This window comes from Tursiops truncatus, chromosome 14, assembly GCF_011762595.2.
Source record: "Tursiops truncatus isolate mTurTru1 chromosome 14, mTurTru1.mat.Y, whole genome shotgun sequence".
Classification (NCBI taxonomy): domain Eukaryota; kingdom Metazoa; phylum Chordata; class Mammalia; order Artiodactyla; family Delphinidae; genus Tursiops; species Tursiops truncatus.
In genome coordinates this window covers 66,668,732-66,687,215 of record NC_047047.1, presented here as the reverse complement: position 1 = coordinate 66,687,215, position 18,484 = coordinate 66,668,732, and the positions used below count along the sequence as shown (strand labels likewise).

The following is an 18,484-nucleotide window of genomic DNA, read 5'->3' as shown; positions in this document are numbered from 1 at the left end:
TTTAAAAAACTAAACCCTATATATAAGATAGATAAACAAGTTCCTACTATATAGCACAGGGAACTATATTCAACATTCTGTAATAAACCATAATGGGAAAGAATATGAAATAGAAAATATATATGTATAACTGACTCATTTTGCTGTACACCAGAAACTAACATAATATTGTAAATCAACTATACTTCAATTAAAAAAAATTTTTTTAAACCCAAAAAAACTAAGCCTTACAGAGGTTAAGTGACCAGTTCAAGGTCATGCAGCAAGTCTAGAATTTGGATTTGCTGTATTGGGAAGGGGAAACTATTAAAGGTTCTTCAGCAGAGGAGTGGCCTAATGGAAGTGGTATTTTGGGCAGGATGAGTCTGCTGGTCAGACATAAAAGGTCATGCACTGAAAGAGGCAACAACTGGTGAGTCAGAGGCTCACCTGGCTCTTAGAAAGAGCCCCAGCAGGGAGTTTGCTGGGCTCTGGGAAGGCCAAGTGCTTTCCTCCTGAGTCAGGCAGCCATTTCCTCCTGCACTCTTGCATCTCAGGGAGAAGCAGTGGTCCTCGGGCAATGCTTCCTTCTTCAGACCAGAACCTCCCAGTTGTCTCTGGGAGGAGACCTTCCCGATGGGGGAGACGTGAGGCCCCCCCACAGTTTCCTGGGATCCCCCTCCTGTTGGAGCTCACTAATCCTTGCTTCTGCCCCCATCTGGCTCTGGGGGTCCCTGGTCCCTTTAAATTCTGGCCCCTTGGGGCTGAGGCAAAGCTGGAGCAGAGTGATGGTGGAGGGATCAGGGCTCTGACCTGCCACTGCCCAGGACCACTTGTTCATCTTTACCATGGGACTGTCTTCTTTGGGTTGTTCCTTCCTGGCTGTGGCCCCGCCTCAAGTGTCCCCATGAGGAGATTAAGGAAAATACAATCTAAAAGGGAAGCAGTCCTTGTCTGAGGTCATATAATGAACCAAGGGCCAAAGGTGAGGTCAGCTTTGAATGTGCTCTCTCCTGTTAGGACTGCTCTTAGAACCATCTTCCCTCTCCTGGGGCACAAGATGTTTGAGGTTGAGTGTTGGGTGGGCATCAGAGATGGAGACGGGAGGGTGTGTTGGTCTCTGTCCAGGATGGAATTTGTAACGGGTGTCTCCTCAGGGTCATCAGCACAGGGCATGGGTATTTAAAGAACGGTGGTTTGGGACTTCCCAAATTATCTCTAATTTTTTAATAATCTCATCAGACTTAAGGTTGTGTCTACCCAAACATTGTAACAGTGTTAATTCGAAATCATTTTTTGGCATCCTGCTGTTAAATCTATTTCGATTGACTGCTGGGTAAGGTAAGGGCAGCTGAAAATACCTTTCTTGTAGACCCAGCAAAGGAACAAATTTCCGTATGTTGGCAACTCAGGCTACAGAGCAACACACACAAAAAACCTTTGTATAATTGCCCTTTAAAACATTTTTATTTTATATTGGACTATAGTCAATTTATGATGTTGTTAGTTTCAGGCGTACAGCAAAGTGATTCAGTTATACATATACATATATTTATTCTTTTTCAGATTCTTCTCCCATTTAGGTTATTACAGAATATTGAGCAGAGTTCCCTGTGCTATCCAGTAGGTCCTTGTTGGTTATCTATCTTATATGTAGCCGTGTGTATATGTTAATCCCAGCCTCCCCATTCCCCACCTTTCCCCTTTGGTAACCGTAAGTTTAACAGACTTTGGTCCCAAGGAAAGCAGGCCAGACTAGGTTAAGGAAAACTGAGCTCCACACACAGCCTTCAATAACTTGCTGAGTGGTCTTTGGCAAGTTTGATAACCTCTCTGGGTCTCAGTTTGCTGAGGTTTTAAAATTCAGCCCACCACAGACATTCTAGAATTCTAAGACAGAGGTCAGTCTAGCTACCCCAGAAAGGTTCTCTGGCCCTTGGGTCGCCCTCCCTGACTGTGGCATGTGACTGCCCAAGCACCCTGATAACATCCTGTGCTCCTCAGAGCACTGTTGGTATAGGAGCAACAGCCGTGCATGACCTGCGCAGTGCCTGCTCGCAGGTCGACAACAGCATCCCACAGGCCCTAAGTGTGAATGGGGATAAGATGCTGCACAGGGTGACCGACAAAGCCCAGAAGACCTGCTTACAGCCCAGGACAGCACAGAAGACAAACCCTGGCTGACTTGGGCCCTCCCCTTCCCAGCTTACCCAGATAGCTCACTGGTTAGTGAACGGCGGTGCTGGTGCAAGGCCTGACCCTGCCCTTGCTGGTGTGGTTCGTGTGAGCTGGTGAAAGTTACCTAACCTCTCTAGAGCCTGTCAATCCTGCCTCTACTTACCCTTTAGGGTTGCTGTGAGGACATTATACTTTTTCAAAGAGCCCCCAGATTTAATGTACACTGAGGAGTGGCCCTAATTCCAAATATGTTGGCCTTGACCGTCCTTCCCACTGCCCAGGGCATGTGCCTCCCATTCACCCCGGGAGACAAGTCCTCCCTTGCGAGCGTGTGGCCTCTCCTATTCACACGGCGCTTTCCTGTTCTCACAAGGAAGCCAGTCTCATCCCCATTTTATAGATGGGGAAGTCAAGGTCCAGAGAGATTGATGCTTGGTCAGGGTTACAACATGGCCCTCTTTCTTCGAGGCAGGGATGGTGGTGGAAAGTTGTGCTCTAGACACAGTATAAGTAAAAAATAATAACAAAAAAGTAAAGGAAATCTACCAATTAAGAGCGCATGAGTTGTTTTAGTTTTGCTTTTGAAATCACACTCCCTCCCCCTGGCCAGCTGTTGGGTTGACAAGCTTTGGGTTTCCGTGAAGAGTCAGGGCTGTTAACCTCAGAAGCACACAAACATCACTCAAAGGGCTTTGAAAATCTGCTGGGGTCCAGCACACCAAGGCCCCCCACCCCCAGGCCAATCCAATCTGAATCTCAGTGTTGGGGGCTGGGCAGCAGGCAGTGGGTTGAGAACCACTGTTCAGAGGGGCCTCCCGGAGGAGAACCTTGTGTGACTTTGCCTTGCCAAGGCCTAATACTATGATGGCCCTTTGTTGGCTCCAGGACCCCAGTGGTCACAGCTCTCTCCAGCTTGGATGACTGATCTCAGCCAAACCTGTTCTTAAGAGTGTGCACACACATTCTGTTTCCTGCCTAGCAGGTGGAAAAGTACTTGTCTTTTTCCCTTATTGGCCATACTGAGGTGGTAGTTTTTCAGGGAGCTCTACGCCCTTCATAGATCCATGAGCTTGAGGCTAAAACAACCTTCCAAATGGGAAAATTCCCTTGGGATTCCATGATTGGGGTCCAGTCAGGCCACAAGTGCTTTGACAGTTTCTCCCACAATACCTTGGGGTGCTATGGGAAAGGCAAGAATTTTTCTTCCATTTGCTGGTGGGAAGCAGAATGGGAAGCAGAGTGGGAAGCACTGGAGTGAGGGCCCAGGAGTCAGTGGGGATAGGACCCAGGGGTCCTAAGTTTCCATCCGGGTCTTCAGGTCTAGACACTTAGATTCCAGGTACAGCCTCTCTGTGACGCCCCAGGGCAGTTATCAGGGATGATTTAGATCATCAGGATAAACACGAACTCTCTAGTTATATAAGGAAATCCCAGAATATTGAGACTGGAAGTATCTGAAAAATGGTCTGTGCTTAATCATCTCTCTTATACTGATTATAATAATCATAACTACCAGTTACTGAACCTTAGCACGTGTCAGATACCAGGCTTCATGTTTACATGTGAATGACCCTTACAGTAACTCCACGAGGCAGGTGTTATCGACCTCACCTTATAGGTGAGGAAACAGAGGCATGGAGAGATTGACTAGACCAAGGGTGTCCAAGCTCCTAACACCTGCCTGGTGTATGTACCACATGCCCCCCATGGTCCCCAGCCGCTGCCTGGACCAAGTGCCCTGAGCGGCCCCATTCTTTTTTTTTTTTTTTTTTAACATCTTTATTGGAGTATAATTGTTTTACGATGGTGTGTTAGTTTCTGCTTTATAACAAAGTGAATCAGCTATACGTATACATATATCCCCGTATCTCTTCCTTCTTGTATCTCCCTCCCTATCCCACCCCTCTAGGTGGTCACAGGGCACCAAGCTGATCTCCCCGTGCTATGAAGCTGCTTCCCACTAGCTCCATTCTTATTCAAGTAGCTCTAGCTGTTCTACCAAGGGACAACCTGTCTCCACTGGTCCAGTCCTGGTTTGGGGGCCACAGGGAACAAGGCCATCCCCCTTGGTATCCAGACCTTTCAGACACTGAAGGAAGTTCTCATGCAGCCCCCTAAGCTTCTCTTTTCCGTTCATCCCAAGTGTGCTTAAAAATGATATCTGACCCCCTGTGCTTCAATGTGTCGTACCTGTTCTATGATCTTTTCTCCTCCTTTCTTGTCTTCTTTGGATTAAGCATTTCTATTGTTTCAGTGTCCCTGCAGTATCCTGCCCAATGTTAGCTTGCTGATTATACATTTTTGTTATTTTGGTATTTGATTACAACATGCATCCTTGTTATATTAAAGTCTAATATAAATGAGGATCAATCACTCCCCAGATAAAGAAAAACCTGACAACAGTGTAACTCCATTTGCTCCATTCACATCTGCCCACAGCAATACATTACATATATTTTAAACTCCACACTATTATTTTTTATTTTTTGTATTGGGGTGGGCAAACATTTTTTCTATAAAGGGCCAAACAGTAAATATTTGGTTTTGTGGATCATGTATGGTCTCTACCACATATTCTTCTTTGTCTTATAACCCTTTAAAAATATAAATATCATTCCTATCTAGTGAGCCGTACAGACATAGGCCGTGGGCAGATTTAACCTATGAGCTATAGCTTGCCGGCTTCTGTTTTATACAGGCAATATTATTTTGGATTTACCTACATGTTTACTTTCTGTACTTCATTTCTTCTTACATTACTATGCTTGCATGTGGGGTCATCTTCCTTGTAGCATTTTGAATATGTCATTCCACTGCCTCTGGCCTCCACCGTTTCCGATAAATTGACTGTTAATCGTAATGTTGGTCTCCTATGCATGAAAAGCTGGTTTTCTTCTGCTGTTTGAGCTTTTTTTTTTTACCTTGGCTTTAAACTACACCTGAACACATCAATTATTACAGTTGATGTGTCTAGGTAAAATTGTGTTTTTCTTACCTGAAGTGGTTGTTTTGTTTGTTTGCTTTTGTTTTTATCCCTGCTTCTTTGATCTGTGACTCAATATTTTTCACCAAATGTGGGAAATTTTCAGCCATTATCTCCTCAAATCTTTTTCTGCCTCTTTCTCTCTCTGCTTCTTCTGGGACTCATTAACTGTACGCTTTCTATGCTCGACGGTATCCACAGACCTCTGAGGCTCTAGTTGTTTTTCTTCAATCTCTTTTCCTCTGTATTTTTCAGAAATGCACTTTCTATTGATCTGTCCTTAAGTTTACAGATTCTTTTTTCTGCCATCTCAAGTCTGTTACTGAGCCCATCTAGTAAATCTTTCAGTTATTTTATTTTTCATCTCTGGAATTTTCTTTTTATAGCTTCTATTTGTTGAGTCTTTCACCTTCACATTTTTCTTTAATTCCTTGAACATAGTTTCATTAATTCTTTGAACATATACGTAATAGCTACTTTGAAGACCTTGCCTGGAAAACCCAACGTTTGGGCCACGTTTTCATTGGCTTCTTTTTTTTCCTGGGTCTCGCTTTTCAATTTCATGGCACATCTAGTAACTTTTCATTGAAAACTGGACATGTCTGATAACATTTAACAATCTTACATTCCATTTCTGAGGGTTGTTGGTTCATGTTTTAGTAACCTGCCTGGAATTAAACTGTGGAATCTGTTGCCCTGCAGTGGGCAGCCACTGATGTCTTTGCTCAGTTTTTTCTTTCTTTTTTTTTTTTAACCTGGCATCCTAGGAGTCACCCCTGAGTCTGCATGGTTTAGTGATCAGTGATTTGGACAGAGGTGGTGTCCGAAGACCTTGAATTTGGAAGGCTCTGTTTATCGGTCTGTGTGTAGGGTGGGGAGTGAACACAAAGTTGCAGACAATTTTCAAGGTTTCCTTCCCTTTAATTTTAGGTGGGGCTCTTGCAGGTCTTCCCAGCACGCAGACTCCCAGCCAGCCGGGAATATGTGAGGTGTATCTCTGCCCTTCCCTTTTCCTCCTTCTCATTCCTGGATCGCCCCATTGAATATCCCATTGGTTTACTCCTCACCCCAACTGGGAACAAAACATCAGGCTAACAAAGCTGCAGATATTATCCCTTTCTTTCCACATTATTCCACCACTTTTCACTGTCTATTGTCTGTTGGGATTTTTTTCTCTCTCTTGGTTTCTGTTTATTTGGTATTATCTCCTGGTAATTTTTTTTTCATTTTTATTTTTATTTTTGGCTGTGTTGGGTCTTCATTGCTTTGCGTGGGCTTTCTCTACTTGCGGCGAGCAGGAGGTACTCTTTGATGCAGTGCGCGTGCTTCTTAATCCAGTGACTTCTCTTGTTGAGGAGCACGGGCTCTAGGCGCGCGGGCTTCAGTAGTTGCAGCACGTGGGCTCAGTAGTTGTGGCTCATGGACTCTAGAGCGCAGGCTCAGTAGTTGTGACGCACGGGCTTAGCTGCTCCGTGGCATGTGGGATCTTCCCGGACCAGGGCTCGAACCCATGTCCCCTGCATTGGCAGGCGGATTCTTAACCACTGCGCCACCAGGGAAGTCCCAATTTTTTTTTTTATTGAAAGCCAGGTATTGTGTATGAAAAATTAAATAACTGTATGTTCCAGATGGTGCTGTCTTCTTCCATAAAGGCTTTACTTTGGGCAAGCAGTTAGGTAGGGGCAGATCACCCTAATCTAATACTGGGAATCGAACTGACTCAAAGCTGGGCGTCAGTCCTTTTGGAGGCTGGTCTATTTCCACTTTATCCATCTTCCAAGGGTCTAGCTCTTTGAAGTCCCAGATAAAAGACTGGGACATTCACCAGGGCACCTCCTTGATGGGCACTGGGCTCCAATGTTTCCCCCCAGCTCCATGGGCAGTCTGAAGCTCTGCCCAGCATATTAGCCACTTACCTGCTGATTTCTGTTGCCCATGATTTAGCAAGTGTTTCAAGGATAAAAACAGCATCAAATGTTGGACTCGCTCTCTCTGCTGTCCTTTTCTCTGGCTCTTTACTCCTCAAGTTCTTGCTGCCTTTATGACTCTCAACAGATGGGCACACATATGCGCACACGCACACGCACACACACACACACACACACTCACACACACAAAATGGGGAAATGCATGACTTAATGTCTGCAGAGGAAGAAAATCAGGCCCAGAAGATTCCATGATGTTTTCAGGGAAAGATGTAGGGATCCATCTCTTCGAAAACAAGCTCTTCTGAGCCCCTTTAAAACCTTTTAGATTTAGAGTCAGCAGATAGGGTCTCTCAACCCAGCCCCACCTCTCTAAAGAAAAATTTTAACTTTCATTGCTATAAAATTATACTAATAATGACATCTGTCTCTCTGGATTCTTTTTTCTTTTCTTTTTCTTTTTTAAATGCCCTTGTTGTTTATCCATTCCATATATAATAGCTTACATCTGCTAACCCCAGCCTCCCACTCCGTCCCTCCCCAACCCCGCCCCCTTGGCAACCACAAGTCTGTTCTCTAATGTCCATGAGTCTGTTTCTGTTTCGTAGATAGGTTCATTTGTGTCATATTCTAGATTCCACATATAAGTGATATCATATGGTATTTGTCTTTCTCTTCCTGACTTACTTCAGTTAGTATGATAATCTCTAGTTGTATCCATGTTACTGCAAATGACATTATTTCATTCTTCTTTCTGTAGTTCTTTTAAGTGGTAGTTTAGGTTGTTTATTTGCGATTTTTCTTGTTTTTTGAGGAGGGCCTGTACTGCTATGAACTTCCCTCTAAGAACTGCTTTTGCTGTATCCCATAGATTTTGTAAGATTGTATCTCTGGATTGATAATGAAACAACTTCTTTCATCAAAATTAACAGATTTCAATATACACTTTGTGCAGGCACTGGGCTAGATCTTCTGCTTATATTATTCAATTTTTAAAATTTATAAATTATAGAGTACAAGCATATCCATGATGATAAAAATCTTTTTAAAAAAATTTTTTTTAAGAAAACTGCTGTTTTCAACAGAGACCAAAGGCTTTCTTTGAGGAGCAATTTTTTATTTCTCAGGCATGAAGCCTGGAGGACCAGGAGATGCGCTGAGCGGGACATTTCTCAAAGACCAGGGAGAGTCGCTCTAGCCCCTGTGTTCCTCTACTTGTGAAGGTGCTGGCAAAGCCCAATGAGGAGCTGTGGCAGCAGCAACCAGCATGGTAATCTAGAGATGGATCCCAGGCTCCCATCGGGGATGCCCAGGGCTAAGGGATATTGCTGATCACCAGAGATGTTATCTTCCCATTTCACTTTGATGACCTCTTTTCAGTAGTGTCTAGATCAGCGGGGTGGGATGAATTGGGAGATTGGGAATGACACTATTGTTACTATGTATAAAATAGATAACTAATGAGAACCGACTGTGTAGCTCAGGGAACTCTACTCAGTGCTCTGTGGTGACCTAAATGGGAAGGAAATCCAAAAAAGAGGGGATATATGTATACGTATAGCTGATTCACTTTGCTGTACAGTGGAAACTAACACAAAATTGTAAAGCAACTGTACTCCAATAAAAATTAATTATAAACAAAAATAGTGTCTAGATCAGACATTGGTTAACAAACAACAGCCCATGGGCCAAATCCAGCCTTCTGCCGCTTTCTGTATGACCTGTGAGCTAAGAACGATTTTTACATCGATTTTTTTTTTTTTCACGTGGACATCTAGTTATTACAGCATCATTCGTTGAAAAGACTGTCTTTTCTCCATTGTGCTGCCTTATGCACTCTTGTCAAAGAGCAGTTGACTCTATTTGTGTGGGTCTGTGTCTGGACCCTCGCTTTTGTTCCATGGGTCTGTTTGTCTATTCTGCCAGTATCATCCTGTAGCTTTATAGTAACTTTTGAATGTGGGCAGCGTCAGTCCTCCGACTTTGTTCTTCTCCTTTCATATTCTGTTAGCTCTTCTGGGTCTTTTGCCTCTCCGTGTAAACTTTAAAATCAGTTTGTTGATATCCAAAAAGGTTTTCACATTTTTAAATGGTTGAGAAAAATAAAAAGAAAGGTATTTAATGGCACATGAAAATTATATGAAATTCAAATGTCTCTAGAATTTGTCCACATGTTATCTATGGTGGCTTTCACAGTACAACAGCAGGGCTGAGTATTTGTCACAGAGACTGCATAGTCTGCAAAATCTAAAATATTGACTATATTGAAGAAGTTTGCTGAGCCCTGGTCCAAATCTTAGGCTGTGACTTACACTTAGTTTGGTTCTGAGCTCGGCCCATGGGGCCGGGCTGCCCATTTTCAAATCCTTCCATCGCCAGGTGTTCACTGTGTCACCTTTAAAATGTCACTTACCCTTTCTGGGCCTGTTTCTTAACTGTAAAGTGGGGATGATAGCATTTATCTCATAGAGTTGTTGTGAGGAATAAATGAATTATTTCACATAAGTGCTTAGAACAGTGCCTGGCACCCAGAAGCTGCATATGTGTTGAGTCCCATGTACATTTTTATCCCGGCTTAAAAACAGTGTTACCAAAATGGTCTCAAATCTCTGCCCTGCGAATTCACCCACCTCACTACCCCCAGTGATGATCATCTTAAAACACACCCTGTCATCCCTTCAAAGACTGGTCATGGCTTCCTGTTGCCTGTGGAGCAGCCTGGCATTCACAGCTCCACAGCCCAGCTGCCATCTGTCTGTGCAGACTCATCTGCCCTGCCCTGCACTCCCCTCCAGCTATGAACCCTCTGCTCCAGCCCTTCCAAGCTCTCCCTGTTTGTCCACACCTCAACACCTTCCCATCATGCAGTTCTTTCTGCACAGATGCATTTCTTCCGGGCATTTCAAAAGGGTCACTGAGATCTGGGGGCAGGATCCAACCAACATTCCTGTTACGAGCTCCGAAGTGGAAATCAGTGCCTGATCTCACCGTGGGCGTGAAATGGAAATATACTCTTGTTCCTCATGAAACTCCAGATAAATTCTTTTCAGGGTCAGAAAGTAAAGCTGCAAAAGAAGGGTGGGGTAAAGAAATCAAGTGCTTTCCCCCAAGCCAGGCCTCCCTTCAGCCTTGTCTGATGCTGTCTGGGGGTTCTTGCATGATATGCCCTTACAAGGAGTGTGCGCTCTGGGCAGAGAACTGGGTGGGGAGAAGCCAGAGGGAGCAAGGGAGCCAGACCTCTGATTACATATCAGTATCATAAATGTTTCTTGAAGGTGTTGAAGTAAGCATCAAGATGATGTAACAGTGTGAACAAAACGCTCATGATACATTAAAGGGAGCTTGTAGGATACAACGTTGCATCCACATTGATTACAACTGAATACAAAGTGGGACTGATCAGGAGACTGATGGTGGACAGGAGGGTGTGAGCATATGAAACCACTCTTGGGCTAGAGGGGTCGTGGCACCATGGGTGGTTGTCTTGGTTCCTTTATTGAAAAATGAGTGCTGTTATTGTACACAACACTGTCATTTCCGTAGCTAAAAGTTTGATGGTAGGTTTGATAGGAAAACTCATGAGCTTACAAAATGAGTCTCTCATTGTACATATATTATATTTTTAAAAAGTAAAAAAAAAGTTTTAAAAGACTGGCGCAAAGTAAGCTGGGACAAGGACAGTGTCTTCGCAGCTCTCCACCTGCCTTTTCTTCCTCTTTGCCTCACCGTCAGTAAGCCCACTGGAGACAGCCGCTGTCCAGCTACTGTGTATAGTTATGGCTAAGCTCACATCACCTTCAGACTGTTCCCAGGTGTCCTCTGCCTTCCCTCATTTGTCCTGGATCCCCAAACAGCAGCAGCTATTTGTCCAACATTACTCTCCTGGAGAGTTCTGCCCTTCGCTAAGGAACCAATAAAGGCATCTGTGGTAATGTGCCCATGAATGATATAGGGTTATTGCTGACCCCTCCCAGGTAGCACTTTTGCTTTTCATCCTGGGGATTCTGATTAATAGGCTGCATTAATGGAAGCACAGTGTCCCAAACAATGGAGGTGATAGTGGAGGAATGGAACCTGGACTTTCCTAACACAAGGGACGTGACTGAGCAGGGCACATAGGTTGGGCAGGGAGGAAGGGCACGAAAGCTGCAAATCTGGGCGGGAGTTAATTTCCAGCTAAATAACCTGAACTGTTTTTGCTTTCTTTTAGGAACTACCCAGGCCCGTACCTCCCCTGGAGAGAACACACTGGAAGAGCAGCTATGGCCAGAGGTCAGGGCTTTGTCCTCACGGGAGGGGGAGTGAGTTCCCTTCTAGAGGGTGAATCTAAGTCTTGATGCAAGTTGGCAGGTTCCCTCCCTGAGGCCTTGAGGGAATGGGCTAGATGAGCGGCTTCTCCAGGGACAGCCGGGCTGCCTGGCAGAGCATAACTGTATCCCCTGGAATTTGGGGCTCATCATCCCTGCAGAGTGAGCAGGTGGTTCCCAGAAGTGTCTGGAAAGATTATAGATGGGCTGGTTATCTCTGTGAACCTTGAAGCAGATGCTGTGAGTTATCTGAAGGCATCTGGGTGAGATCTTGCCAGAACATCTACAAGATAAGAGTTGAGAGTAAATGCTTTATCTCTTAACCGAAATTGGTAATTCACGAGACATTAACTTGTGTCTCCTTGTGACAGAGAGATGTGGGGAAGCAACTCATTTACTGCACATTTTTCCCCCATTGGAGTATTTCCCCTTCCACTCTCAATTCTGGGGAGAAAACACATAATCTCCCTTCCCAAAGCCCTCCATGTGATTCACAGAAGCAGAGGCTGCTCTGAAATTTCACAGGCATCTGAGGAGGCCAAGTGGTCTTGAGGACCCCAGCACTGGTCACCCAGTCCCTCCTGTGCTCTCAGCAGCCCCTCTGGGCTTAGGACACATTCCGTTCCCGTGGGAATGTGAGAGTCTCCCAGTTTCCACTTTATCCAGTTACCAGCAGCAGATAGCATAATTCCTCATATACCTACTTTTGTGTAAATAATCAAATTTAAAGAAAGAAACAGATAATAAAAAAACATCATAGGATAGAACAGATTTAAACATTTTTCAGTCTAGATATACTGGGTCTCTTCTTAATGATTTCTTTTTTATTGTAAAATATACATAAAATGTACCATTTTTGAGTATACAGTTCAGTGGCATTAAGTATATTCACACTGTTGGGCACCTGTCACCACTATCCATCCCCAGAACTTTCTCGCTATTCCAAGAATTGTTCTTATTCTTTATCCTCCCTCCCTCTCCACCCCACTGTTCTGGGGTATCCTTAACTGCCATCTGCTAAAATCACTGTCAATAGGCACATGTCCCGTTGTACTAGGTGAGCTGGGTAAGGGGTTAGAAGACCATGACTGTGGAAAATTGTTGCTTCTGGATTTTGAGCCTAGTACAACAAGTACCTGGTCATTTCTACACCAAGTTTTCAGGACCTGTAACATTGCCACACAAGGCAGCTGATGTTTCCCATGTTCGGTTTCAGTGGCAGAGCCTGAAGGGTTTTCCATTCTCATGCACCTCAAAGAAGTCAGGATCTGATGCGCCTTCTAACTCAGGTATGTGCCGCTGAGCCAGGAAGGCCAGCAGAGGCTCCAGCACTACTCCTCTTGCACTTTTTGGCTGCTCAAGCCCTCTCTCTTTCCCATCCTTAGTCCTTCCTCTTTTGGCCCCCTCAGTCATTCCTGTGGAGGGACACAGCCCAACACACCACGCAGAGATAAAACCGGCATGACCCCACAGTGGTTTGCCTGGGTGAGGGCACCCTCTGGGAGCTCACCTCCAGGTGGGTAGAACCGAGTCACAGGAGCTGTGGCTTGGAGCTTGGTCACTCACGTGCCTTCCCCAATCCTGTAATGTAGCCACAGTGGCAGCTCTAGACATATTAGTCCTGTAATGGGCTACATTTATCTAATACCTGGATGCTCTGAACGTTGCTCTTGAGCTGGTCCTCTTCTCCAGCCTTATCCTATCACGTGGCTGCATTATAAACTGTGTTTAATGGATTTGTTTATGTTTGCATTGTACTGACTTACCAGGGTTTCCAGTTAAGCATGCTGTTCTCACTATTCTGTCATGTAAGGAATGTGGGTAGAAAAAGAAATTGATGTACTTCTTAGGAAGTGGCTTCTTTGGGAGGCTTACCTTGAATGCCCCCATAACATGACCGAGGAATATATCAGTGGTTTCTAAAGAAACTTAATTCTAAGGATGCTAGGGCCCCAGGTAGGTCACGGAGGCTTCTTGGTACCATTTGCACACAGCTTGCATCCGATGCAAAGCCTGTGTGTTCACAGGCTTTGCGTCCTTCAAGCTAACATGAACCCTTTTGAACTCAGATGGTTTTCATTTTAATTTGTTGCTCTCTCACTCATTAATGGTAGCCCAGAAGTGCAGAGCCAAGGGATAGAGGGAAGTAAGAGGCAGAAAGAGGGCCAGGTGAGAGGGGAATGAGGGCTGTGAGTGACCTTCCATGGGACACCTATTTGGAGATACTGAGTCCAGTTAGCAGTGTGGCCTCCAGAGAGGAGTGAGCCTCTCTGGAGCAGGTTTCCAGGGCTCCCAGCAACTGCCTGATCTTCAGCTTCCCACTCCCATGGCCAACAGGCGGAGCCTCAGCAGCTGTCCTTGGGGTGGGGGACATGGGTCTGCTTCTCCCATTTGGCGCCCTTGGCCCGCATCATGGGGAATATAGATCTGACCTTCTTACATGCGTTCTTGTCTTTGCAGTCCACTCTCTGAGCCCTTCTGATATTAAACTTGTGGCAGCCATTGGCAATGTGGAAACTGTGAGTTTGTCAAGGAGATGGAGGTGGGAGGTATAGGGTTTGGGACTGGTGAACTTCTAAATGAGCTCCTAGTAACCAGGCAGAACGCTTCGTTTGGGGAGAGAAGGGCATTCTCTGAGTTGGAAAACATCCTAAACTCTAGGGTTCTGAGTTGATGTTGTTGTTGTCTTAAATGAAATGAATGCCTCCCTTTACATTAGGATGAAGAAACTTTTGGAGTTTCATTAAAAAATCAAACCTAATGATAAATTAAGTCAAAGGTCACACAGAATTTTAAAAGTAAGCTCTTAAACTTTCTCTTTATGAGGTGAAGAACAAAAATGTCCTTACCTGCGTGGTAAATGTTTAAAAATACACTCTTCTTTGCTAATAGGTTGTAAGTGGTGTTGTTCTATATGGTCAGGTAACAGAGAAAGAAAGCAATAAGAAGGGAGGGATGGAAAGAGAGAGGAGAGAGGAGGTGAGCAGAAAGAGAAGAGGGTTGGAGAGCAGAGCGGAATTTCCAGTGTGATTCCCCAGTCAGTCCTGGCTTCCCACAGTCCCACCTGCTCTGGTCTCAGCACTGCTGCCCCCCAAGTCCTAGCAGCTCCCAGCCGAACAGACAACTAATCAGGTGTTCTCAGCTCTGCCCTGGGGCCCAGCTGTACCTCCTGCACCAGAACCAGGATGCCCCTGCCTCTCCCCTCCTGTGCCTTCCTCCTGCCACTACCTACCACATGTCCTTCCCCATGTCCTTCCGTGTCCCTGCTGCACTCTGTACCCGCTGCAGCTTCAGCCCCTGCCCCTGGGCCCAGCCGGCCTCCTCGCTGCAAGCCCCGTCCTGCTACCCCACGCACAGCGCCAGCCGTGTGTAAAGGATGGGACTTCACATTAGAAAACTGACCAGGGCCCAGTGGAATCTGCAGCCAGGGCTCCCGCCCTTGTTCTGTTCTACCTGTGATGGTGGTGTTAAAACTGCACATGTGACTGTGCGTATGCGTGTGTGTGTGTATGAGGGTGAAGGTGGAGGTTTCCCAGTAGGAGGGATGTGAAGGGGGGGATTGGAATAATGAGAAAAGAGGTTGCATGTCACGCAGAGCACACTGACTCCGCCGAGCCTGTGTGTCCCTGCGTGTGTCCCTGCGTGCCGATCGCTACGTCACAGAGCCAGGAATGTGTGACACCAGCTGGAGGACTCAAATTCTCCTTCCTTGGGCAGGAAAATTCACTGCAGGGAAATCTCGACCCCAAGTCAGGTTTCTAAAGTTAAACCAATCAACAGTTTCCACTGTCTGGTCCCAGCTCGGAGAGAGTTCTTTCGCTCATGAATTATTCATCCCCACATCTCCTGCTGTCACTCAGCTCACCCTTTCTCCTCCTGGGAGCCCGAGGCCCAGGGCGCTGGGAGACGGTTTCAGTCCATGACGGTCTCCTGGCCCCAGAATCATTATCATCACGCTGACGGGCACCTCAACCTTCAGGGTGAGCCCTGAATGCACCGTTCTTAGGAGGCTACCTTCCTCTGTCTGCCCTGAGAGTCAGCTGTCATGAGCTTAGCCTGGTTTATAAAAGACATCAGACCAGGGAAAAATAATGGAAGACAGTGAAATGAAAAAGACGGAAGTCTGTAAGGCCCATGCTTTTGCTTCGAGTTCCTGAGGCTTTGTGTCGCCAAGGCCGATCGCTTACTTGTATCCATGACTAGCACTTGTTTGTCTCATTGCTGTGGACTTCCTTTTCCTCACAGAACGTTAAAGATCAGATTCATCAAAATTATTTTCAAACTAACACTTGTGATACATGTTCAGTATAAGAAGAAAATCAAAGCACATGTAGATAGTATAAAATATGGAAGATCTCATTCACATCTCCTATTCTCTTGCCTCAACACACACACACACATACTCTCCAACATATAGGGTGAGAGAGAGAGAGAGAGAGAGAGAGAGAGAGAGAGAGAGAGAGAGTGTGTGTGTGTGTGTGTGTGTGTAACCTAAATAGGGTTATACTGCAATATACTAGCTGTGACTTTTTTTCCCCCTTAACTAAGAGTCACAGACATTTTCCACGTCAGAGAGGTTATAATCCACTCTATCAAATTCCATGAAGCCAGGGCTTGTGTCTCACTGACTTGTGTGTCTCCAGTACAGGCAGCCAATGAAGAGTGTGGGGAGAAAATGGCAGCAGCGGGCAAAATGGTGGCATGGGAGTTTGCGGGGTTTGTCCCAGCCTTCCCTCTGTGACTCCCCCTGAGCTCTCCCCCACTCTCTCCACCTTGTTCCTCCTGTTCTCTCCTTTCCTTCCCCTCACCACCCCCATCCAGCTTTCCTGAGGGAAACCTCTGCTGTCAATCAGGTCCCGTTCGGTTGGGCACAGGCTATCCCCCTTGCCTCGGCCCTGGAGGCTAGCCTCCCTCAGGACTTCTCCTGTCTGGCATCCTTATGCTCCCTGACTTGCATCTGTGTGTGATTTTCTGTTTAATGTGTTACCTTTCCCTGGAAATTTTCCTTTCAAGCTCCCTCTTATTGAGAAGTAGAGAGGACTCCATCCCAGGTAGAGGAAGGTCATGGTCAGCCTGCCCTCCCAAGATGACCCCAGAAGTGTGGCCCAGTTCTACAGACTGAATGGCTGTCGTTGGAGCTGGGTTGTTAAGGATAGGCAGGTCCTTTGAGGGGAAGCAACAGCAGGCTGGGTGTAGGTAGTGTGAGTACAGCATCACCTGTCAGTACCACAGACACTGTCTTCTAGGAGTTCTGAGAGAGAAAATTGGTGTCAGAACCTGTGAAAATAATACTACTGACAACAGCTAATATGTCCTGGGCACTTCCTATGTACTGGGCACAATCCCAAGCATCTAAAATTAGTATCGAGCAAGTATATATTGAGTACTTACGATGTGTCAGGCACTGTTCTAGGTCCAAGGAATATAATCAAGGACAAAACAGACACAAATTCCTGCCCTCATGGCGCTTACGTTCTAGGCAAGGGAGACAAACAATACACAAATACATTTTAGATTGTGGAAGATCACGATAAAACAATCTATTTTGTTTCTATGTGGGATGTTAATATTCTACAGTGATGCATTTAAGTCTAGGCTCTCTCACCCAGTTTTCTATTCTGAAGAAAATGTTTATACCTTTTATTGCTCTGAGTTTGAACCAACAAGCTTTGGAGAAAACCTAACCTTCTTTCTTCCCTCCCTGAAAAACGAACATGGGTGGGTTTGGCCTTTTTCTGGATCCACGGGTTCCCTTTTGTTGGTGGGAGGGGGTGTCCTCCCCAGGACAGGATCTGCAGCCATCCCTGGCTGGACTGCTCACACCTTGCATCTTTTCCAGCCTCCAGACTCAGGGACGGATGACCTGGAGAAGCAAGAATGGTAATTGTCCTGGAACCACAGAGCAACAGAGTTGAGAGGAGCCTCAGAGCTGATCCGCTCTCATCTCCCTGCTTCATTGGCAGGGAAACCCGAGGGCCAGGGAGGAGACACCTGCTCCAGTCTCGCTTAGGATCAGGCGGCAGAGTGGGGACCAGATGCAGCCTCCTGCCTCTGTGGCCAACACTCCCCATGCCCGGGAATCCCCCGAATAAGGGGAATAAGGGAGGAAAAGTGGGAAAGGCCGAATGTGGGATTCTTGCTTCCTTCCTCCAGTCTCCTTGCTCTGCCCTGGAGGAAGCTAGCAGGGTTGGACCAGGGTCAGCCTCGTTCAACACGGGGTCTGCATCCTCTTCCAACTTTGGACCAGACTAACGGGGGTGGGAAGGAGGGTCCAGACCTGCTCACCCCCTTTTGGTGAGTCCATTGCCATCTGAGGTGTGTCTCTGTCTCCAGGAAGGATAAACCAGAACCTGGGCAATGCTAAGCCGCCGCTGGTTATGAAAGAGACCACAGCAGTTGGGGGCAAGGTTGGCAGGCGACAAATGCGGTCTGAGGCTTACGTGCTTGCTTCTGCTTGCAGGACTGAAAGCGAGGGACCGCAGGCGTGCATGGGAGTGGTGACCGGTGAGTTCTGTGTTTTCATGGCCAGAATCCAGATTGTCCCTGTCCCTCCCGACACAGCAGCATTTCGGTTAGTGAAGAGGATGTACCCTATTGGCCACCTCGGGGCAGAGCCTGAGGAAAGGGGGAGGCAATCTGAGAGGACAGATAGGGAGCTAGGGTATGAAAAGACACATTCCCTGAAAGGAGGGCATGAGAAACGTGTCTGAGAGTCCCTGAGCAAAGAGACTCCAGGAGACATTGGGTTAAGCTTCGGAGACATGGGAAAGGGGTCAGGGGGTGGCTGGACCAGAGTCCTGAGGCTCCTTCTCCCCCGGGACCCCAGGACTGGACTTACAGCACTTCATTTGGGAACCTGTCCACCATTCACTGCCTCCACCCCCTATCCCCCCATCACACCAAGGAGAAGACCCATCTCTAATTTTCAGTTTATTTCATTTTGTAGTAATTCCCTTCCTTACAAAATAAATATCTCAGTTGGATTCAGGGAAATGAAATGAGAAGAATGAAAACCAACTGTAATCCTGCTATCTAGACATAATCATTGTTAACATTTTGACCTTTTTATATATGAATGTGCCTAGGAATATGCTATCTCTAACCTGGTTTTT

General features: G+C 46.1%; 1 protein-coding gene across 6 annotated transcripts in view; it reads left to right on the top strand.

The window, feature by feature from the left end:
- PLB1 (phospholipase B1) overlaps positions 1 to 18,484 on the top strand; it is a 201,765-nt gene that overhangs the window by 88,750 nt on the left and 94,531 nt on the right. For 5 of the 6 annotated variants that reach the window (XR_004521853.2, XM_033838805.2, XM_073791479.1 and 2 more), the window contains 5 exons: positions 11,276 to 11,337; positions 12,589 to 12,661; positions 13,833 to 13,891; positions 17,212 to 17,252; positions 17,833 to 17,876. Coding sequence is in view for 5 of the 6 variants with exons in the window: in XM_033838805.2 (XP_033694696.1) it covers positions 11,276 to 11,337; positions 12,589 to 12,661; positions 13,833 to 13,891; positions 17,212 to 17,252; positions 17,833 to 17,876 (279 nt within the window). In the remaining variant the exon portion in view is untranslated. The remainder of the gene's footprint in view (positions 1 to 11,275; positions 11,338 to 12,588; positions 12,662 to 13,832; positions 13,892 to 17,211; positions 17,253 to 17,832; positions 17,877 to 18,484) is intronic. The other variant, XM_073791480.1, reaches the window with a different exon arrangement.